We start from the raw sequence: 22,425 nt of genomic DNA on the forward strand, positions 1-22,425 counted from the left end.
GGTGCACCATGCCCGTTCTGCCATGATCTCTCTGTCCACTCGCGACAACTGCCATCGACCAGCGACCGCGAGTCACTCAATTGTCTTTCGCGTTCATCGGAATAAAAAGAATGGAAAAAAGCGCGGTCAACCCTTGTCGACACGCCATTCGGGCGCCCTGCCGAGTACTTGCCAATCCATCAAACCCACGCCATTCTCCGCCAAACCCTCGGAGTTACAGCAACAATCCCACCCCGTCACGGAGCGTGCCCTAAAATTGCCCTCCCGTATTGCCGAGCCTGCCGAGTCGTCCTCCGATGTGTCAAAGGCACTGAGCCCGCAACATGAGCCTCTCACTTCTCTCTGCCGCAAGCAGTCTCCCTGGATTAGGTAGAGGCCTGACTGTTCTGAAAACCGATGCCGCCCTCTGGCCTCCATGCGACCGGGACCTGCGTTATCCTCGCCGTGTGGAAGCTCTGTTGGGTCTGCACGGCCCGCCGACCATTGCCTCGGTCTTCGCCGCGAACGATCATCAGTGGAGTAAATTAGGCCCGGCCAACGGAGCAGACTTTAGGAGGGACCGGTGCTCTCTGTTCAATATCCATTACGAGTGCACTGGAAAAAAACGTCATTTCAACTCGTCCTACATCGGCCTCGACCGCGCCCACGAAAAAGCCGTCAATGGTGAAATGGCGTTTGAATTCTCCTTGGGACCCCCCTCGCCATATTCTTTCTCTGTCGCTTCCCCCCTCCTGGAACGCCCCCTGAGCGAGCCTTAGGCTGATCGTGGCCCCCTCGGACTCAAACACCGTCGCCCGCCACCCGTTGCTTTCCATACCCATGCCGCGCAGGCGCATGCAGGACCAACCAATGACTGGCGCCAGCTGCCCCAGGGCGGCTGTCCACATGTAGCCGGTGTGGGTGCCACGACGGCGATACGCAAACTGAGCGCGCCTCTCCCCTCCGGCTGTGCAGTGGAAATGGTCAGTGGCACCTTGCCCATCAACTCAGGTGGCGCCGAAAACAGAGTCACGCTCCGGCATCGCCTCACTTGTCCGCCCCCCTCCCGACGCTAATCGACTCAGCTGCCCGCCCAAAGTCAGGTGTGCGCCATTTTCTCCTCCGGGCTGATCAATACAGCGGCCGTTCGTTGAAGGACGCCCCTTCTCCGTATTGCCGGCCGCCACCCACTTTTCCAATATTGACGGTTGGGTTCTGAGGCGGCCAAGCAAACGGGGTCATGCACAACTGCCTCCGCTGGGTCCGCCGGAAACACTTTGGTTTGTCCCGTTCAACTGTCCGTATTCGAAGCGTCTGGGCACTCCCCGCTCATATCTCGTGCTGGTCATGGTCCCTGTCGTCATGTACGGTGTGGGCTCATTTGACAGGCAATCCGTGGCAGCGCGATGGACAGACAGTTTTCGCAACCACTTTTTATTTCCCCCAACAAAAGGGTCGGTATCGATTGACGGAGCCAGGCCCAGGCATCGAACAAATGCGAGTGCGCGTGTGGGTAATCGACCCTGTCTGTTCTGCAACAAAATGATTCATAACGCAGTGACACCGATGCTTTTTGAGACAAAGATTTATACCCTGAGACCTGATTTCGATTGGCGAGGGCAACGAACAAATAACGGGCTCGGGAGACGCCTCCGGAGCCTATTACTTCCGGGACCCCGAAGCGGGGCACGGGCCAATTAGCCTTGAGTGTCAATCTCACCCCCCAAACATGGTATCGTGTCGGGAGCGCCCCCACTCTTTCTCCTTGACTCGGCACTTCGCTGCCCGGCGATAGTCTCCAAGGCCGTCGCGGAATGACTCAGTGCCGTGATTGTCATGCCGCGACAGCGATGCCGGGGCGTAGTTGGCACGTTCCTAAGCAGCTAAGAATGCACATGTTATCTGGCCATCGGTTGTTTGATGCCCACGCGGGCTCTGTCAAGGTGGTGACGCGGTCTCTTCTCTACAAGGAAATGATGAAGAGTGATCGGCCCAAAGACACTGGCTAGGATCAGCATGCATACATCGACTTTACAGTTATGTTCGCCTCCAAGTGCCATTGCTCACCACATCCAGTCTGCTCATAGCTTATGAGATTCAAGTCCCAACGGACGCCGCCCTTCACAGCGATAGGAGCCATTCCGTTGCGTCGCTGGAACGGCATCAAAGTCGATTCGTCTCTAACAATAGCCACTAGAAGCAACATGGTCATATTGCTGCTGGCTTGCGACCTTCATCTTCTGCCTCAGCTCTGCCGTTCGGCCACCGGATCTTGCAATGGAGATTGATCTTGCTGCTTGGGTGCCAACCCGGTGTGATGAGAAGTGATCACTCAACTGTTTGAGTGAATCCTGTTGAAGGTCTCAATCGGTCATTTGTGTTGAGAAAAAGTCGACAAGCCCAGCTTCTCACCGCTTCTCCGCAGCTCTCTGGATCCCTCCCGTATACACGCGGGAACTACCATCTCAGACACGCGGTGCGCTGGAAGCCGTGACTGAGACGTCATCGATCAGTTGTCCTGACTTGGAGTGTAGGCCACGCATCAGGCGCATCAGGTCTTGTGGCGGATCATGCCGAGATACCCGCCATCTTGGGACGGATCATGCCGAGATACTCGTCATCTTGGGACGGATCACGCCGAGATATCCTGACGAGTACGTCCACTTTATCAACTTTGGGACCGCGCGGTCTTGTATAGTCGACGAGGACTGACGACTTCTACCCATGCATATGATTGAGTGCCCACCCATTACTCACCCTCTCAATGGTCGATGGCATTATTGAGATGAAGAGCTGGATCCGGCGCTGACGTTACGCTCTTCGAGAAGCACGGCTGCCTATTCTTGAGATCAGGGCAACAAAATTGGCGGAATAAAGGGGAAGACTAATGAGGCCGAGCGAGAGGCCAGCTTGATCATACTTGGAACACAATGGGCAGGCTACATCCACGCCTCCCGGGATCTTTTCTATTAACTAGGCGTACCTGCAGACCTCCGAGCGTCCTGGTCGGATTTCTGGGATCTTGAATACACAGGTTCAAGAGTACAGAAAGAATGCGTTCCGGCTATGCATGCTAGTCATCATTTGCCAAAGAGAGAGCCAATGATGATGGTATTTAGTCGCTCGGCGGTTGTGCCGGGCAATACTTCAAGCTATCGATATGCAGTTAATACTGCCATCTGAATAATGGAATGATTGGGCGATTCGGCTTGGTAAAGGCCAGGCCTTGTGCATCCTGGACCTTCGACTCAGACGTAAATACCTATTGATGACGGGCGTCTCAGAATATGTATGGGAAACATCTGGTTCGCGGAACGGAAGTAGGCCATGAATGTATCACGGATGCAACACATGGACCTGATCAAGGCATCCCTTTCACTTGGCTGAATACTACTATCTGACCTATATCGGGAAATCTTAATCATGTGACCTCTAGGATAACCATTACCTATCTCATTCTTCGGTACGTAAATGATATCACATCCGAAGTGGGCGAGAGCTGGTCTGCTCAGAACAAGATTGGCGCATGCGTATTTCAAACAACAGCAAGCCTGCAGCGAGACTCGTGCAAGAGAGAGACTATTCGTAAGGTCATTTCTATTTCCTAGCAAAACAAATGCCCGCTATGATGTGTTCATGTCGAACTTCTATCAATGCCCGCTCGACAGACATGAAGGGGAAATCTACCCATCTCGCTAAGTGTCACGCTACCTTCCGAGCCCGAATTCTCTCCAGCGTCGTCACGACCTGCGTCTTCTTTTCGTCCAGGCTGTTTAAAAGTCCCACAGCGTGCCAAATGCGTTCATGCCAGCTGTCACCAGGGTTAGCGGAATGCCGTCTGCATGCGGAAGAGGCCAACTTACTAGCAAGACAGCCCTGCATCATTTCGTCGTTGCCCTGCTTGTTGGACGTTATGAAGATGACCTCAGCGCCGAAGTTCTTGTAGACGCCTTGCAGGAGCTGCAGGGTATCTGGCCGGCCGCCCCGCTTCTTGGAGTCCCAGAGGATCATGCGATCGGGCTCAATGTGCTTGTGGATGAGACCACTGATCGTAGGCCCGAATGTCTTTTCCTGGTCCGACCCGATCCAGATGAAGAACCTAAACAACATCAGTAAATACAACCATTATGTATCCAGTGAATGGCGCACCAGTTGGGGCTTTGGATGCAAGTCGACAGCGCGGCGCCGATGCCGGTCCCCGTGCAGATTCGGATACCCCTCTTGAACATGGCGGACGCGTGACCGACTCCGGCTGCATCGTGTCAGTACGTGTTGGTGAACAGTCTCGAGCGATGGGCCATACCGAACTTGAGCTCCCTCGTCCACACCGTCTTCGGCGGATCGGCCACGAGGCCTTTCGTAAAGTCGCCCTGCACGCCGCAGATCATGTAGTGGCAGCCCGACTTGCGGCCCTCGCTGATGATGCCGAACGCGTGATACTCCATGATGGAAGTACGGCTGATCCTGCCTAGGAGGCCTTGCTGCATGCCGCGCTCGAACTTGAGGATCGCGACTTTGGGTGACGGCTGTCCGGGGCACACTGTCAGCGTTGCGTCATATCAACCGGCACGACGGAGGCGACTGACAATCTCGACCTCGACAGGAACTTTCCGTAGTGTGATCCAAGGTATGGCAATGCTTGTAGTAGTGTCAGCAGAGCCCAGCAATGGTCATGTGGGGCCGGGGCCCGGAAGCTTACAAGACGGTCATGAAAACAGCAAACCACAGCTCCTGTGCGCTGAGGAGCGAGTGAGCGTCCGACCTCCACTCTCCGCGCTTGATGTCATAGACGTTGCCGAGAATGGTAAAGCACCACGTGGCCTAGGATGTGTTAGCCTTTGCATCGGTGTGCATGATATACTTGCGAGACGTACTGCCAGGCCAAGCCATCCGATGAAGCGATGGTGCCTTTCAAAGGTGTTGTGGTGATTGCTTCGCCCAAGTCAGTAAATCAAAGTACGAGTAGAAGGGCAGTGCGGCAGCGGCAACTCACTTGCGAACCCATGGGAAAGCGCTGAGGATGGAGATGATGACGAGGATACTGGTGATGATGCCTGTGGCGATGACGGCGCCGTGTTGAGAGGCCCGGTGGACAACAATGTCGACAACTTTGTAAACCAGCCAACTGGAGCTCGTCAGTATGGGAAGAACAAGAACCGTGTGAGCGCATTGACTGACGCAGCGCCGGAAAGCGCACAACCAGAGTGTATCCCCCCAACGTGCTGCAGGGCTGATGTTACTGCAATCTTGAAGCGGATCGGTGCCCACTAAACCGTCGAACGTCAGCACCCACTTGTCGACGGAGATTTGGCACTTGGATGTACGTACGCTGCGAAGGCCGTAGATAGAGATGAAGTAGAGAAACCTTAGGAAAAGCTCGTTTCTCATCAACACGGCGGTGAGAAGATTACCAAGCAAGAGAGCGCCGAGATGGTGCTCCGCGTAGGGGAAACGACCAAGTATTGCCAAGATGATGCCGGTCAAGTTGAGAGCCACGATGAAGGTGAAGAACTTTCGATAGGCGCTGAACCAAAGTCGAAAGAGAATCCAGCGACTGGGTTTCGGTCGAGGTTGAACGGTTGTGGTAGGTTTGAAAGCAGGCGGCCCAGGGGCAGGATTCTTGTCCTGGAAATGACAGACTGGTAGCAGAGTCTGCGACAGGGCGGGAAAGCTCGAAGCTGGTGTAATGCCCTCATGGATTGGTGAGACAGGTGACGGGAGGTTCTCGACGGCAATAGGCCTCAGGCCTTTCTCGACGTCGTCGAAAATCTGGCTGTCATTGCTGGGAGTAGTCGCTCCGCTGCCTGACCACTTGACCGTCATTGTGAACTCTACAAAACTGTGCAGAGGGGCAGATTTAACGCGACGTCGTCCTGTGTGGTGATAGTGCAACCCAAGGGTACCACTGCGCCAGAAGACACAGGGTTATAAACTTTGAAGAGAGGCCGTGAAAGATACCTGATCTGGTGGGATGCCAAGAAGAAGCGGAAGTTGTAAATCTCGATCTGGGGTATGATATCACTCTCGGGTGCTTCTAGTCAGCCATCGACTGATCAAGGCTGTTGAGGTTCGATTCGCTTGCTGCGACTGCTTGATCAAGGGGGCCACAACAGTGGAGTGGTGTGCTGAGGATTATTCGTTGGCGATATTGCAAGTATCAGCTGTAACACAGAAGCCCGCCAGGCTTCGTAGGTGTCAAAGGCGTAGTCACGTCAAGGCGTTCGTGTCTCCGCAGGTCTCAGAAGGCCCGATGATCCAAATTGCTCCCCTTGGATACCAAGGCAGAACTTATATTCAAAGTCTGGGCACTCGGAGGGGGACCGACTGGATGGAAAGCCACCTCAGGGTTCTACGGAGCGAAGGGGGGTCCCCATGTTCCTCCGGGAGTGAGACAGGCAAAAAGAATTACGAGCCCTATGTGCCGGGATGTTATGACCCGGTCTGAGTGACGACCAGACCCAGCCTCAGTCGTTGAAGCTAGAAACGTCGGCGACTCTACGGAGCCCTGGGCATGGTGATGTGCGACGAGAACCAAACTATCGATCGCCCAACCATTGCGTATTGGGATAAGCGTTTCCGCTGCAGCCGAGGATACACAGATCTGGGAAGACAACTGCATCGTCGGTTCATTGCGATAACCATCAGGCGCGCTGTGCGAAATCGCCATCCTTGAAGCCACCCCCCTGCCTTTCGCACGCTCTGTGGTGAGAAGTTGCCCACACATCGGAAGGGGGGGGGGGGGTGCGGCTGTAGAGTGGGGGCGGGGGGGGGGGAGGAGCGGGTGGTCGCAAGCCTTCGTAATGCCCTAAAAAGCCTATTTAGGTGAACACGTAGGTAGGTACCCACGAAATACGATGAAAGTTCTCTTGAATGACCTATTAATAGCAAGTAGGTTTTCTTCTGCAACATGTGGAGCTATAGCTTATAGATAACAGATTTATAGTTTACTTTTAGAGCTTACTTAGTATTTAAGCTCCTAGGAAGAAAATATATCCGGTTACTTAAAGTATTTATATATATAGATATATAGTTTGAGTTTTAGCGAAAATATCAATTAAGTTCTTGAAACGATTTATTATCCTTTTCCAAGTTTTATAATCCCTCAGGTACTTAGAACCCTTTGAACTGCCTTTTCAAACCTGAGATACTTAGCCTTTAGTTAAGTAGTGAGGAGAAGACTCCTATGAAAAGAGAGAAAATCTAGATGATGGTCTCTTTCCTCTATAGCACTATACCAAGCAATGAGGATGACTTTTATCACTCTAGTTACTGAGTATAGACTTAGTTTACCACACCTTAAGTTGACGTGCTTAATAAGTTTTCAATCCTCTGGTATCATGAAGCCTAGTGGTCCCTGTGCTATAGTTAACTGTCATTAGCGCCGACGTGGTATTTCGTATCAAGGGGTTCTCGGGACGCCTATAGCAGTGAGGCCGTGAAATACGTCGTTACAGCTCACGCGCTTGTTTGCAATATACGAGCAGACAGGCGACTCGATGACCAGCACCAACCCGGCATGACGCTGCTGCCGGTACCAGACGCCATGTTGATGAACGCGGGGGAGAACGGTCCGATAGCCCATAGGATGGGCTGGCGAAAGTACCTCACCTCGACCAACGGATTCGTCAAAGATCTGCTTACACCCTGACGCGGTGTGCCGAGCCCTATCATGCGGCGCGTCCACGTCCCTGTTTCCTACCAGGCTGTCAGCGTGTCAGGTTCGTCTGTCAGCGACGACCATGGATCGCAGGATTGCTCGGAGCGAGCCGAAGCCTGGAGAGTAACCCAATTGAGCCTGCTCCGGCTAAACAGATCAGTTGTGTCTTCGTCCCGTTGGACCAGTTTGAGTCTTCAGTGTGTGGAGCACTGCCGGGTGGATTCTGTGGGGAGCTATGCGCATGTGCGAGTTAATGTATTTTCCGCTCGCTCGTGCCCTGCTTTATTGCGGCCTTCTTCACATCATCTCGATGGACACTCCGCCATTGCCTCTTCCAGTAGGTCGGAGTCTTTTGTCATCACGTGAAGCGCCACAGATGAGGGACAACCGCGAGGCCCATTTGCTTTGATGAGTACCGGATGGCCCGGGCTTCCTGGCCTTCACAGCATTCACGGTACGCTAAATGAAGGCTTGAGCGCCCCCCCCCCCCGCCCCCCCCTACTGGAGACCCTCCGCTAATGTAGGTACCCTACCTGAGAGGATGGATGGAGTCACATCTTGCTCCCCAGACTTATGATCGTGGAGTCAGAACTGCCAGAATGCCAGATCGCGCCCTAGGCTATCGTATCCCCTGATCTTTTGCCCCATTCGACTGCGCAAGTTCTAGCAGGGCTACCATATCGTCCGTCTGTAGGGCCGACCACTGGGAGCTTCGGCGCCCGAAGAACGACCGAACATGTGCTGAAGGGCAGAATATTACAGCAGATCCGGCCTCAATCCAATGCAGTCGACCAGCCGAGTGCCCTGTCTGTGGCGCCTCTACTCCATGCCCGCTGCCTCTGACGGTCTGAGAGGTCTCGTGACGTAGAACTTCGGCCTGATGACTGCCATGGTGTTGTCGAAATGGTGTTTGCGCGATTATTGCTTACGCGCCCGTTTTTGGTGGCGATGGCTGGGAGAAGGGCGTCCTGGATGGTAACGAGAAGCAAGGTGACGCCATGACCTCTACGCTGCGTCAAAAATTTGCTGGTCTCCGGCTCGAGCTGGTGCCTGTCGATCGTCTTCAATACGACGGCTCACTGTTGGTCTTCAAGGCTGTGCAATGGCTTCGTATCCGGGTACTAGGCCCGTCTTATGATTAAGGGGTAAATAAACCAGGCCAGTCACAGCCCTCCTTCCTCCGAATGTTCAAGACATTGGCGACGCACAGCCGAGCACGCAACGACATGGTGGAAAGTTGGAAGGAAAAAGCAAGGACGTGCTAAGCAACGTCTTAAAGGCAAGCGATAATCGCGGCTACTGTCCAATATTGAGACATACTGGTCGTGACTGACGCTTTATCGATGGCGCAGCGTGTTGGCCTGGCCTGATTGCCTGGTTGACTGTTTGAATACGTGTCAGATCTCATATCACTGAAAGGCTGAAATATGCAACGACGTTTCTATTTTGTATTTTACGAGGCAACAGCCCCAAAGCGCATATGGTCAATAAGGCAGCTTACTTCGGAGTCCTCCGGTGCCGTTCCTCAACAGCGTCTGTAGCGCCCGTCCCAAAACGCTGTCCCCAGTGACTCCAGTAAACTGGCTATCATGAAGATTATCTGAAAGTAGAATTCAATAATAAGCACCTGTTTTATAGACAGATGACAATGTCATGACAGTGACTCGTCTTTGATCTGGGCTATCTATCTACTTCTGACTGGTGACTGACTTCGTTAATGAGTTGTTCATCTGACATATGTTGCCGCAACTGCCGACCTGTCGCACTGAAGTGAGGCTGACTGAGTTCGCTTACTCTGGAGCCTTGGTTTGAAGAAAGTCTCGGGCTTGACTTCAGCGGCGCTGCAAAGATATCGACTGCATTGACATGCTCAGCCCTACTTTCGATAGACCTGGCTATCTCAGATTGGTTCCTTGGCTTCTGATCAATACAAGTCTCAAGCTCAGAAGTATTGACAACTGCTGATATATAGGCTGTACTGTCGAGTCTTCATCTTCTTCCTCTTCCACTGTGCTGGAATATGGAATCCACAGAGACGCTTTACCATGCCTCCCTACCGTCCAAAATCTAGGCCATTCATTCGCCATGGCTTGGAGCATTTTCCAATCTCCCATGGCACGACACAAAGTCTGCCATGCTATACAAACAAAGAGCGGGACTATCAAGAAGAACCTGCCGAGCCACGGATCAGGGGAGTGGCTAAGTCTAGGCACTACAAGAGTGTTTACATTAGGCCTACGGAGGGCCCTCCTGACTACGGAGGCTCAGGATCCCGAAACCATCCCATCCTCCTTAGTAACTATGATTATTACGCATAGAAGGCCTATTTGCTCCGCTCTCCCCCACCCTTTGACGCGAATGTAACTCTTTGGAGAGAAATATAGGAAGATTGACGATCTCTGAAGTGTACTAGGCTACAAAATGGCAGCCTTCGGACATTTCATAGAGAGCCCATGTTGGGCTCCGTGGGACTTCGTATCTGACAGGTTCACCCCGGCGCTGTAGCAAATATAACAGCTCACTTCATATCAACATACACTCATGATGGCGGGAATAGGGAGGGAGGCGTTTCAACCTTAAGTATGTCGCTGATGTAGTCAATCGCAGCCAGCAGAAAGTCCGGAAAGTCAGCACACGGGTGGTCGTGAAAGTCGTCGACCTACACACACACATCATTGGCAATAGACTGTATGTTCAAGTTTTGAAATGGTTTTCTTAGGCACCACCATGCACTATTGGCATGCGATCGCGACTCGTGACGGTGCTGCGGGCCTGACGCCGGACCGCAAAGGGCACGTATGCTTGGCCTTGAACATTGCTATCATAGGAAGCCTTTACGATCACTATTCAAGCATTCTTTCTCGGCTGACGTAAATTAGTGCATTGGAATGGCGATTGTGAGAGGGTCCATTCTTGCGCATCCCACGCAATCTTGAAAATTCAATCCTCACTATCAGACGCTCTCCAGTCGGCCCTCAATCATGAGACATTCATTCGGCTCAAGACCCAGTTTCTTATCGGAAGAGTGGACCAGTTCGTGGGGACTTCACCGTCGTAGGTCTTGTCGCTGGTCACTACCCCGCGCGAGTATCTGGTATGTGATCGGCATGACGTCTTTGTTCAAGATGCGGCACCCAGTCCCTATGAACCAGTGCAGACATAACAACACTGCTCCTAATCTCCCCTTCAGTGCCACATTCTAGGCGAAGAAAACCAAGTCTCGTCTGCAAACATCAAGATGGACGTCAAACGCGATCGGTCGAGTCGAGACGTCGGCCACGAAGGATCAGTCATATCGGCTACTAAGTCAACGAAGAACGAATTTGAAGAAACCCGGAACACCGCTGCCGACTGGGAAGCTTTGCCCATAGACGAACTGGCAGAAAAGGCATTACTAAGAAAGCTCGACCGTTGGATTGTCCCTCCGGTCATGCTTCTATACCTCCTCAGCTTTTTGGACCGTGTCAACATTGGGAATGCTCGGCTGTACGGTTTGGAGGAAGACCTGGGTCTAGAAGGAAACCAGTTCCAAATTGCTGTTTCTGTCCTCTTCGTTACTTACATTTTGTCCGAAACACCCTCGAACCTCGTCATCAAATACTTCACGCCGAGTCGCTACCTTGCCTTTTTGACGGTAAGCTGGGGCATAGTGGCCACCTTGACCGGCATTGTTCAAAATTATGCTGGCTTGCTAGCATGTCGCGTCATTCTGGGTGCCCTTGAGGGTGGCCTATTCCCAGGTAATAAATGGAGGCACTATCAACTCTAAGGGTCTTATTCTAATAACGCAACTCGAAGGCCTGACTATCTACTTAACCATGTTTTATACCAAACGCGAGTACGCTCTCAGGATCGGCTATCTCTTCGTCTCCGCCGCTATCGCTGGATCAATGGGCGGCTTGCTTGCCTACTGCATCGGCCTGATGGACGGCGTTGCCGGCCTGCGTGCTTGGCGTTGGATCATCATCATTGAGGGCATCCCGACTGTCATCCTGGGGGTCACAATATGGTGGTGGCTTGCAGACACGCCAGATACCGCTCACTACCTGTCGACCGCAGAAAAGGATCTCATTGATGCGCGCCTGCGGCGGCAAGTCGGCCACACAAAGTCCGGGGATGAGTTCCACAAGGAAGATGCCATTGCTGGCTTTAAGGACCTCAAGATCTGGCTCTTCTGTCTCGGACAGTTTGGCGGTGACGTGATCCTCTATGGGTGAGCATTATTCAGGATTGGGGTTCTACAATCCTTTTCAATCCGAGCTGATGTGGCCGGCAGGTATTCGACATTCTTGCCTACGATCATCAGTGGTCTTGGCGATTGGGATAGGCAGCAAGTTCAGGCTCTTACAATCCCTTGCTACGCCACTGGTGCCATCACCTACCTCGTTGTGGCGTGGCTATCAGACCGCATGCAAAGACGAGCCATGTTTGCTGTCGTTTCCGGGCTCGTTTGTACTGTGGGGTATGCTATTCTTGTCAGCAACGCATCGGGACGTGCAAAGTACTTCGGTTGCTTCCTTGGCGCGATGGGCCTCTACGTTGTTGTTGGCATCCCGCTCGCCTGGTTGCCTTCGAATAATCCCCGATACGGAAAGCGTACAGTGGCCTCTGGGCTACAGCTTACGATTGGAAACTCGGCCGGCATACCAGCTCCGTTTGTAAGATACTCCGTTGAGATGGACCGTTATGTGGAATTCTGGGCGAAATCGTTCGCTAACCGCGTTTTCTTGCAGCTATATGCTACTTCTGATTCGCCCCGATTCATCAAAGGTCACGCCATCAGCATGGCCTTCGTTTGCATGTCGTCGGTAATATATATGTCATTCTGGGCCTACTTCAGATTCCTCAACAACAAGCGTGACGAGGGAAAGGGAGAGGAGAAAGTAAGAGGCAAAACAGAAGAGGAAATCCGGGAGATGGGGGAATACAATCCGAGATTCCGGTACACGTACTAAACGTGGTCCTTAAGTTTTCTGGGTTCCGATTAGCCTTCAGTGGTTCAGTCACTGAGTTCGAGAGACGTTTCATGACTCGGCTTTGCAGATAACCTTTCTGCTACATTGGAAACGCAGCACTACTGAAGCTGGATGCTACCACCGAAAGGCCATCAATGTCAAAGACATATAGACGCAATGTCTAGTACAGTATCTAGACAAAATATACAGCCTGAACATCGATTGGGACGCGTATCGTGGTTGTTACTGTTACGGTCGGCCCCAAAGGGGCTTAGTGACAGCCCTCACACGGTCGTAAGTGCCATACGGCAGCTATCCAATTGAGCTATAAGGATACGTGTTGAATCAACGTCGTTAATTCAACTGGGCTGCATTCATAGAGGTATAGGCACAGCCTATACTATACCACGGGTATAACCCGTAACAGTTACCTCCTTGCTTGGGCTAAGCCTACATAATTATTTCAAAGCTTTTGTGTGATCCAAATGTCATTTCAAATCATTTCCATAAATTAGTGTCCAGAAAACCGGTCAACCTACCCCCCAGAACAACTACTTGACCCAACCCCCAACCACGACCAATTGAGCTTGACAAGCGAGGTATTAAACAGCGCACATGCGTATCACGCCCCTCAGACCAAAACTGAAGGCATAGATAAAATTTCTACAGTCAAAGCAGATAATCTCCTCCGCGTGCGTTGTCAAACCCCACAGGTCATGGCTTTTACCCCACACAACCCTCGGCCCACGATCCCTCCCCAGACGACCTAGTGCAACTCATGCAACTGCCCCTTGTGATGGCCCCCCTCCAACCCCATCTCGTACACGACAGACTGCTGGGTACCGCCTGGCCCTGCGGCCGCATACGGCTGGCTCATTTGATTGATGTCCTGTTGCTGCTGAAGCCCCTGGTGGCCCTCGTACCCAGGCGATACAGGCGCTGCATACCCTGAGAGCACCGGAGAGACGAATCCGCTCTTGGTCTCGGCCCCGGCGTAGCCGTCACCCTGGGGTGGTGAGCTGGGATAGCCCTGCTGCTGGTACTGCTGCATGGGCGACGTGGGGCCGTGGTCTGCTGCTGCTGCTGATGCCGGCGCAGCGTCAGTCTTTGACGAGGAGCGGCGGCGCACGAGGAAGACGCCGAGGACGAGGAGGACAATGACGGCGACGCCGCCCACTGTTCCGCCGACGATTTCGCCGACGGGCGTGCTGTTTCGCTTCTCTGGGACTGGGGCGGAGGTGGTCGGGTCTGAGCTTGACGTCGACGTGGGCGTGGATCGATCAGAGGTTTGCGATGGAGATGCGGTCGTGGTGTCGCGAGTAGTGCTTTCAGGGTCCGTTGAGAGGGTTTGTGTCTCGAACTGGCGGTCCGTCTGATCGCTGTAGGTGTATTCGACACTCTGAATTGCTGCCACAGGAGTCGGGGCGCACTTGTAGTCTCGGACCCCGCCAGGGAAGGCATATTTGCGGCAATATGGTGCCGAAGCCTCCGTGCTTTAGTATTGAGGCCGTGGTCAGTAGGTCGGCTTAGTTGTTGATAGGCATGGTGGATATTCTTGCTCACCAACGTAGATAAAACGAGTTGCTTTGGCAAACGTCATTACAGACCGCCGTATCAGTGGCGGAATCCCTCTCCAAACATGTTAATCTTGCAGCATCCGTCGCAACTCCGCAGAAAATAGCTTTGATGTCATTCGGCTCCCAGCTACAAGGATTACCATTGTCACAGGTGATGGCATTCCCTGGAGAGCCTGAGAGAAAGCCACAAGTGGCGTCTGGAGCAGCTGTTATGGTAAACTCGGAGGCCGCGGTCACTGCCTGGCGTCTGTTCGCTCCCCGAACATGAGTTGGTGTGGCATGGGCCTTTCTGACCTCTTCGTATGCAGATGTTATGACTGGGGGAGCCGACCGAGCAGTTGCAATTGCAATGAGTACAACCAGAGCAATGATTGCACTCGACCGGAAGTTTTTGATCGACATGACAACGATTATGGTGTTTACGACTTGGTCAGAAGATGCGTATGCTAGCCAAGCGTGGCCCTGGGCGAAGGAAGCAGTCTTAATAAAACGCAGGTCAAAGTCAGGTTCCTGCCGTTCTGGTCTCATGATCCTTGTTCAGAGACAACACGAGCAGCCCTGAGACCTGGCGCCGCTGAGGCGAACCGCTATCTACCGCATCGTCAGTGCGATTGGAGATGCTTTTTCGGTGGCTGGCAGCAGCTGAATAGACCGTCAGCACTGGTTGAGTGGTCGGAGAGTTGATCATGAGCGCCAGCGTGAGCTAGTCGTATCGCCTTGATCTAGAATCCTCCTAGACTCAAACTTTGATGAACTTTTCACAGACGACCCAGCAATCTCTGTAATGTTCGAAATTCCGCCTTCGCGTGCAAACAACCTTCTAACTAAGCCTGGGCAAATAAACCGCGTTGAACAGCGTCTGACGGATAGGGATATTCACCAATATGATTCTCTCTCGTGGTGGGAGGTCCATGGTCGACCAACGTCAATATTACGGGTATGAAAGGCGGGAACCTCCCTTAAGATGAAATTGACCATATGAGAGGGGAGGATCCTTTTCTGACATTCTTTCCAGGGGAGAGCGGGACCGAGCAAAGAAAAGCAAGTGTCTATCGAAAATGTGCGGCTGACGGTCACACAGTGTTTGACTCAAATGGGAGAATAGGCAGAGGCCAGCCCAGGCATATAATGATTGTAAACCCACGTGTTCTCACATACCGATATTTTAGTCCAGCAGTTTGACGTTCAGGGGTCGGGCTGAACCGTGTCAAGGCTGGGGCGCGCCTACGCCTAAGAGACTTGAGCTCATCACGGACAGACACCTATGGCATTTCGCATACTCCCAACGATTGACTAATTTACACTGTAGGCTGTCATACCTCAAAAAAGAACAACGAGTACTTAAGTTTATTAGCGACTTCATTCACATTCGTGTACATTGATGCTCCCAGATGCTCTGAGAGTCATTGCGGCTCTGTCTGCCGTCACGCAGTCCTCAAGTTTGCGAAATAATACTTACGTCTGACAGATATATGATTGATCGAGTTTTACAAATCAAGGCTTTCTTAACCGACTTCCTAGGGGATCTCAGAGTCTCAGCAGGCGAGGCGACTCAACAACCACCACCATCACCACCCCCTCCGCCTCCGCCTCCTCCACCGCCGCCGTCGCCGCCTGAACCTCCACCACCCCCATCGCCGCCATAGGACCCGCCTCCTCCGTACCCGTAATTGTCCGAACGATAGCGTTTCGGACTATGCCTGGTGTAGGCAGGACCTGTGTACTTGGCGGATGTCCTGTTGTACGACCATTCCGCGACTGCGCTGTTTGTGCTCGCCGGCCCGCCATGAACTGCGTTGTGCTTGGTGAGTACCGCAGGGGTAAGGTCGCGATGCAAGACGTTGGAGGTTTGCTCGACGGGGGCAGGGGCCTGCTTCTTGCGGCGGAAGGACGGGAGACACATTCTGTCAGGCCCTGGCGCTTGGGTGCACCGGGCTATTGGGGTGGCTTTTGTGGCGGCGCCCTGGCGGTGATGAGGCTGATTATCCCCAGAGGATGAGAACTGTGGTTCGTCTCCGACGTGACGTGAATGATGAATACAGGGTACGAGTTGCTTGATGCTAATGATGATGCTTGACGACGTTGGAAAGATAGATGGCAATAGTGATGATGGTGGAGAGCATGATGAGGTCTCAAGTTGCTACCTTTTGTATCTGCGATGTTCCCCATGGTTTGCTCCTGTAATCCGCCTCATGTCCATGGTGTTTCTCAGCAAGGCATTTTCGAGACAGCTTGCCAAAGCCGGCAGAGCGGCATCTTCAACGCCTCGTTAAACAGATTAAGTGCCGCATCAGAATCCATTGTGGCTTGCCAAGCATAGCGAAGAAGGTGCACTCTGGGCGGGCGACCGACGTCGGCTATCCTTCGAGAAGGCCTGTTGTAGCAGCTTCCTGGTCACTTGACCACCGAAAAGAAGGCGGCATTGGTGGTTCCTGTCAGCCGCAGGCGAGATCCGACGCTGTAGCCAGGTCACGATGGCAGCTAGGTGGATGCTGAGGTGCACTGCCGGTTTCCTGATAAGGCCCCATGTCACCTGGAAGAGACGCTGTCGGCCTGGTTTATGGGGCGCCCTGAGCTGCGCGATATTTGGGCTACTGGGGATCGTCACTCAGTTTACCGAGCAGGCTGTGCTAAATATTAGGCGAGCGATGACTTTCTCTGGCTTAGTGTGGCTTCGGACAGGACAAAATGGTCGGATCCGACATGGGCTTAGAGACGGTGGCTGGCAGTTCAACCTTGAATAGCCGGCCAGCAGGGCATCTTCCAATGGCTGGTGGGCCATCCTGAGTCGCTGGGAATAGGGCGATTGTCTGCTCTGAACTATCAATTTTTCATTCCTTTGCCCTATTTGCACACAAGGTCATTGAGCCAATTGAGGACGAATGCAGCGAGGCTTCAGGATTGTCAGCTGTAAGAAGCCGCGTGTTGTTCGGAGGATGTTACTACGAGTGAGCGACGATCGTCGTGTCTGGTCAGAACGAAACCAACGCTTCAATACAAATGATCAGGCTGATTTAGCCTGTCAAAAGATCGGGCGTGGTGTCAGGTATGAGGCTGAGTGCAGGTGTTTGTTTCCTTACCCTACAACGGTCTCGTGAGCACTCATTGGGTGCCCGAGTTGCTATAGAATCACAGGTCGCTTTGGAGAAGCACAACAGGCGCCAACCACTGGCAGCTCAAACAGGAAACATGATCTCGTGATGGCTCGAGCCCAAGCAACACGACCATCGAGCACATTTCCCCCGCACTCGGTTTTCACTCCCTGTCAACCTTGACTTTCCATGAAGACAACTCGATCCATGCACTTTGTTTCGAAGCCATTTTCGTCTGGGACGTCTTCCTAAGATGGTGGTGCCTGGATGATTCCATTCGGCATCCTCCGTCGACAGACCAGTGTCGTCGTATCCCCTCACCAAATGGCATCCATCGAGGCCTTCACGTTTCCTTGCGGCCATTCGTACACCCAATGCTACGGCTAGACAGTGACCAGAGGCGGCGATATGTAACCCTGCATCCACGCGACTCCAGACGAACGAAATCACAATCAAGCATCTAAACCCCGAGCCGTTGCACACGTTGCCGCGCTCCATCCAACGATTGGCCGTCTTCCATCACTGGATTCTGTTGGAGGTCAAGGGTCTGAGAAGAAGAAAGGAAGGTGTATTGGGAAGCTATTCTCTAGGGCAGGAGGGTGCCTGGAACTAAGCTATAGGAGGTGCCAGGGCATAGGCCACCTGGCATCAGGTGACCGCTGGAAGCCCTAGGCGAATACTACTAACACCCCCCTATAGGCACTATCCAAGGCGTAGCAGCTATCAGGTCTGCTAGAGTCCCCGTGGGCACCTCGTAATAGGCCTCTTTCCTATTCCTAGTACTCTAAAAATACAATCTCCTAGATTAACGAATAAAGGAATTAAAGATAGCGTTCTCGTTCTAGTAGATTAATAATATTAAACTACTAGGAGCGGAGGTTCGATTCGCTGATTAAGCGGTCGATTCGGGTATAGAGCTAAGGACGAGCTATTATAGCTTAATATTATCGAGTAGTTAATAGGAATAACGTTTATTATAAAAGAGTAATTTAAAGTAGAGTTTTCTATTAAATAATACTTAAAGAATAGTTTAAGGTAGAGTTTTCTATTAAATAATACTTAAAGAGAGTTTTAAATAGAGTTTTCTATTAAATAATACTTAAAGAGAGTTTTAAATAGAGTTTTCTATTAAATAATACTTAAAGAGAGTTTTAAATAGAGTTTTCTATTAAATAATACTTAAAATTAGAGCTAAGGACGAGCTATTATAGCTTAATATCGTCGAGTAATTTAGTAGGAATAACGTTTATCGTAAAAGAGTAATTTAAAATAGAGTTTTCTATTAAATAATACTTAAGGAATAGTTTTAAGTAAAGTTTTCTACTAAATAATACTTAAGGAGTAGTTTAAGGTAGAGTTTTCTACTAAATAATACTTAAAGAGTAGTTTAAAGTAGAGTTTTCTATTAAATAATACTTAATCGATTTAGGTATAGAGCTAAGGACGAGCTATTATAGCTTAATATCGTCGAGTAATTTAATAGGAATAACGTTTATCGTAAAAGAGTAAACCTTACTTAAAATAGACGATAGTAATACTATTAAATAGAGGAAATAAAGCTATTAATAATAATATAAAAATCATAATATTAACGATACTACGTAGTACGTAAAAGGTAATACGCGTAAAAGGGCGTATAACCTATTAAAGGTTGAGGGTCTAAGAAGAAGAAAGGAGTATATATTAGGAAGCTATTCTCTAGGGCAGGAGGGTGCCTGGAACTAAGCTATAGGAGGTGCCAGGGCACAGGCCACCGGGCATCAGGTGACTGCTGGAAGCCCCAGGCGAATACCACCAACAGATTCAAGTCCAGGACCCAACGGCCAAGGCGCCACGATGGATCTCGACGCACAAGTAACCCATCGGAGTGGATGATGGCACGTCAACTCGATCATCTACTTCGACAATCACGGCACACGTGGTCGGTGTCACTTGAGAGTAGCCTCTGTATGCATTAAGAAATGGGCTTCTACGACAGCTGGTATAAGCTCGGCCTCCCCCCAAGCTTGCTGTAGCCTTCGGGTCGTGTCAGCGCGCCATCAATCGCCGTCAGTCAACATGTGGCGCATAGCAGTTGCGTCCGTTGCGTTGCCAGTTGCTTGCCTCGCCCTTCGGGACGTCACTGGGCCTACGCGTCCGCTGGCTTTCGGGCCAGACGGCACCTTTCAAATCTCCATCTTGGATGACCTTCACTATGGAGAGGGTGAGGAAGCTTCCACACCAGTCGCAGACCCGCAATCTAACAATATCCAGCGGCCAGCTCGTACGGACCAATCCAGGACGCTCTCACAACGAAGACGATCGCCAACCTCCTCGCTGATGAGCCACAAACCGACTTCGTCGTCATCAATGGCGACCTCATCTCCCGCGACAACATCTTTTTCGATAACACGACCCACTACATCGACCAGCTCGTCCAGCCTATTCTCGACCGCAACTTAACGTGGGCCACCCTCCATGGCAACCATGATCCGGGCTACAATCGCTCTGTTGAGGCCATGCTCGCCCGTGAACAGCGCTGGCCCAATTCCCGCACCCGCTCAATGGTGCCTGACCCTCAGCGCGTCGGCGTCACCAACTATTACCTCCCCATCTACCCAGTCGACTGCCCCACGGGCTGCGGCTGCGCCCCCGCGCTTCTACTGTGGTTCTTCGATTCACGAAGTGGCTTTGAGTACCAGAAGCTCGGGCCTGACGGGAAGAGGATCGCGCGCCCCAATTGGGTTGATGCCGATGTGGTTGACTGGTTCCTCGCCGAGAACCAACGCATCGTCACGAAATTCAACAAGACCATCCCGTCCCTGAGTTTCGTCCACATTCCCTTCGACGCCTTTTCTGCCGTGCAGGCCGGTCCCGGGATCGATCCGCAGCGACAGCCGGGGATCAACGACATGGTCGTCACAGGCCAGGCGATCGGGTACTGTCCCGACGGCGTCAACAACGGCACCTGCGCGTACGGCGGACAGGACATACCCTTCATGAAGGCCGTCACGTCGACGCCGGGCATGCTGAGCCTCTTCACTGCGCACCAACACGGTGACTCGTGGTGTTACAAGTGGACGGCGGACGCGCTTCCGGACTACCCCGTGCAGCCCGAGGGTGGCGGGCTTAACATCTGCTTCGGCCAGCGGACGGGCTACGGCGGCAACGGAAACTGGGAGCGCGGGTCGCGGCAGGTGCTGCTGCGGCAGAACCAGTTGGCCCTGGGCGAGCTCGAGACATGGATCCGGCTCGAGTCTGGAGAGGTCGTTGGGGCCGTTTCGCTGAATGGAACGTATGGCCAGGATATTTATCCTGTGTCGCCCAACCGCGAGACGTTCTGTCGGGAATGTAATAAATGAATTCCCACATTCGTATGTGGCTTTTAGTGAGGACACTCGGGGAGCAATGGCTTTATTACATTGTAATCATGACATGTAACCTGAAGAAGTCGCAACATGATAGAATAAAAGACTGAGGTCATTTTCACGCACACCGACACACAGCAAGAATCTCGAGCCGAGCCGCCACCTTGTTCACACGAGGTTGTCAGAAAGGACCAGTTGCCGGCCTACAGCCACCCATTCTCCCACTGGTAGTCTTCGTCCCAGAAGGCATCATGAAAGAACTGTTCGGCAGATGCGAGCTCGAGGGGTTGCCCGTCTCCGCCAGCACCCCCGACCGTGACTGCGACACTCAAGTTCTTGGTCGACGATCCAAAATTTTGCCCAGTCATCCCAGATGTCCCCCTCCCAGTCTTGTCACTGTGCGTCTCCGACCCATAGTAACCAGAATCTTTTCGTGGAACTAGCTTGATAAGCTCTTCATTGGTGGGTTTGGGAATTGAAAAAAAATCGAGGCTCTCCATCGACGAAGTCGAGCCCCTCGAGTCCCCGAGAGTGCCGTGTCGGTCATTATCGCCATCGGGGGCGCGGAGACCTGCCATGGGCGTCTCAGGTGCTGGTGGTTGGTACCGTGCCAAAATCTGGTGTTTGTCTGGTGCACGTCACACAATGTTAGTTAGGCTGCTAAAGGTGATGTGATCTTGCTGGCAGTGGTTGTGTGAGAGAGAGGAAAAGAGACTTACACATGCTCCCTGGAATGTCGTGCCCTGGCCATAGAGCCTGACAGATAGCCAAGTACTGTACAATAAAATTGCAATGGTTCTGACGTGCCTTGCGGAAATCGACCCGAGTGAAGCTGTCATCCTGCTCCCAAGTCATAATCGGAGGGTGAAATCCAGGTTTCGTCCCGTCTGTACATGGCTCATCCTCTTTCGTAAAGCAGCTCTGTTGCTCCTCTGACTTGATTCTCTCACCGCAGTCTGGGCAATTGAAACGGCGGCTATGATGACGTTTGAGGTGCTCCCTAGTCCTTGGTCAGTATAAGAGTTTTCATTCTGTGCTGTGTATCCATCGGGAATGATTACTTCAACCCCGATATATCCTTGAAGGCTCTCTGCACGCACGGGCTTCCCATGGCTCCTCTTGTAGATAAGTAATGCTGCGGGTCGAAAGCAACAAAGGGGCAAAGGAAGGCTTCGGCGGTGGGTGGGGACACCGGCGGGTGAACTATCGGCGCTGCGACTCCAGGGCGGGGGAGCAGCCGGGGAGCACGCCTGCCCCCGGAGCGTCCATGGGCATCAGCCATGGCTGGTTAGGTTATTGTCTTCCGACTTCCCAGGTGGAAGTGAGTCTCGGAAGCCAGTTGTCAACGAATGGACCTTGCGATTATCTCACAGATCCTGGCACAGTTCTCCTTGCGTGTCTGTAATCGCTTGCAGCCACTGGCTTCCAGTGCGGTGTCTAAGAACAGTAATTCGTTGACAGCGGAGGACTGCTGGGTGAGGAGCCAGCTCCCGAGCATGAAAGAACGGGCGGGCGGCTTGGTAGTGCCAATGTCTGTTGGTTCGCTGTTGTCTTGTTAGTGACCGGCCGGGCAGCTGGCCGGCTCCAAGGCGGAGGTACATCGACAGTAGAGAGGTGCACTCACTCTACACCACAGTCGCTCATGGCAAGCAAAGAAAGGCTGATTGAGCTTGCGGTAGATGAAAACCTGTTCGATTCTGAGACGGACCAGGATACGGAAGGAAGATGGCCCAGCAGCATGAGTTTCCTGAGTTGGCAAAATTTATAGGTACCGACCTCGTCCCCAAATTTGCGGTGCGATTTCCCAGCCTGCCCTAC

General features: G+C 52.4%; 7 protein-coding genes across 7 annotated transcripts; 3 read left to right on the plus strand and 4 right to left on the minus strand.

Annotated features, from left to right (window-relative positions):
• Window positions 1–323: 323 nt before the first annotated feature.
• Window positions 324–758, plus strand: VDAG_08116 (uncharacterized protein; the record flags this gene model as incomplete). Its single annotated transcript, XM_009657493.1, has 1 exon — window positions 324–758. The coding sequence occupies one exon, from the start codon at window positions 324–326 to the stop codon at window positions 756–758; it is 435 nt and encodes a 144-aa protein (XP_009655788.1).
• A 2,994-nt stretch (window positions 759–3,752) lies between these two features.
• Window positions 3,753–5,802, minus strand: VDAG_08117 (uncharacterized protein; the record flags this gene model as incomplete). The annotated part of the gene is made up of 9 exons (XM_009657494.1): window positions 3,753–3,790; window positions 3,843–4,078; window positions 4,129–4,231; window positions 4,283–4,505; window positions 4,566–4,617; window positions 4,679–4,800; window positions 4,854–4,911; window positions 5,158–5,246; window positions 5,308–5,802. The coding sequence occupies 9 exons, from the start codon at window positions 5,800–5,802 to the stop codon at window positions 3,753–3,755; spliced, it is 1,416 nt and encodes a 471-aa protein (XP_009655789.1).
• Window positions 5,803–10,363: 4,561 nt separating this feature from the next.
• Window positions 10,364–12,763, plus strand: VDAG_08118 (high-affinity nicotinic acid transporter; the record flags this gene model as incomplete). Its single annotated transcript, XM_009657495.1, has 8 exons — window positions 10,364–10,432; window positions 10,695–10,730; window positions 10,827–11,376; window positions 11,435–11,849; window positions 11,913–12,062; window positions 12,117–12,294; window positions 12,370–12,519; window positions 12,740–12,763. The coding sequence occupies 8 exons, from the start codon at window positions 10,364–10,366 to the stop codon at window positions 12,761–12,763; spliced, it is 1,572 nt and encodes a 523-aa protein (XP_009655790.1).
• A 594-nt stretch (window positions 12,764–13,357) lies between these two features.
• VDAG_08119 (uncharacterized protein) lies at window positions 13,358–14,191 on the minus strand (the record flags this gene model as incomplete). The annotated part of the gene is made up of 2 exons (XM_009657496.1): window positions 13,358–14,084; window positions 14,187–14,191. The coding sequence occupies 2 exons, from the start codon at window positions 14,189–14,191 to the stop codon at window positions 13,358–13,360; spliced, it is 732 nt and encodes a 243-aa protein (XP_009655791.1).
• A 1,529-nt stretch (window positions 14,192–15,720) lies between these two features.
• Window positions 15,721–16,071, minus strand: VDAG_08120 (uncharacterized protein; the record flags this gene model as incomplete). Its single annotated transcript, XM_009657497.1, has 1 exon — window positions 15,721–16,071. One exon carries the CDS (start codon window positions 16,069–16,071, stop codon window positions 15,721–15,723), a length of 351 nt encoding a protein of 116 aa, XP_009655792.1.
• Window positions 16,072–19,318: 3,247 nt separating this feature from the next.
• On the plus strand, window positions 19,319–20,601 carry VDAG_08121 (uncharacterized protein; the record flags this gene model as incomplete). Its single annotated transcript, XM_009657498.1, has 2 exons — window positions 19,319–19,463; window positions 19,514–20,601. 2 exons carry the CDS (start codon window positions 19,319–19,321, stop codon window positions 20,599–20,601), a joined length of 1,233 nt encoding a protein of 410 aa, XP_009655793.1.
• A 209-nt stretch (window positions 20,602–20,810) lies between these two features.
• On the minus strand, window positions 20,811–21,889 carry VDAG_08122 (uncharacterized protein; the record flags this gene model as incomplete). The annotated part of the gene is made up of 3 exons (XM_009657499.1): window positions 20,811–21,224; window positions 21,327–21,381; window positions 21,708–21,889. 3 exons carry the CDS (start codon window positions 21,887–21,889, stop codon window positions 20,811–20,813), a joined length of 651 nt encoding a protein of 216 aa, XP_009655794.1.
• Between the last annotated feature and the right edge of the window lie 536 nt (window positions 21,890–22,425).

Source organism: Verticillium dahliae, genomic scaffold (assembly GCF_000150675.1).
Source record: "Verticillium dahliae VdLs.17 supercont1.19 genomic scaffold, whole genome shotgun sequence".
Classification (NCBI taxonomy): domain Eukaryota; kingdom Fungi; phylum Ascomycota; class Sordariomycetes; order Glomerellales; family Plectosphaerellaceae; genus Verticillium; species Verticillium dahliae.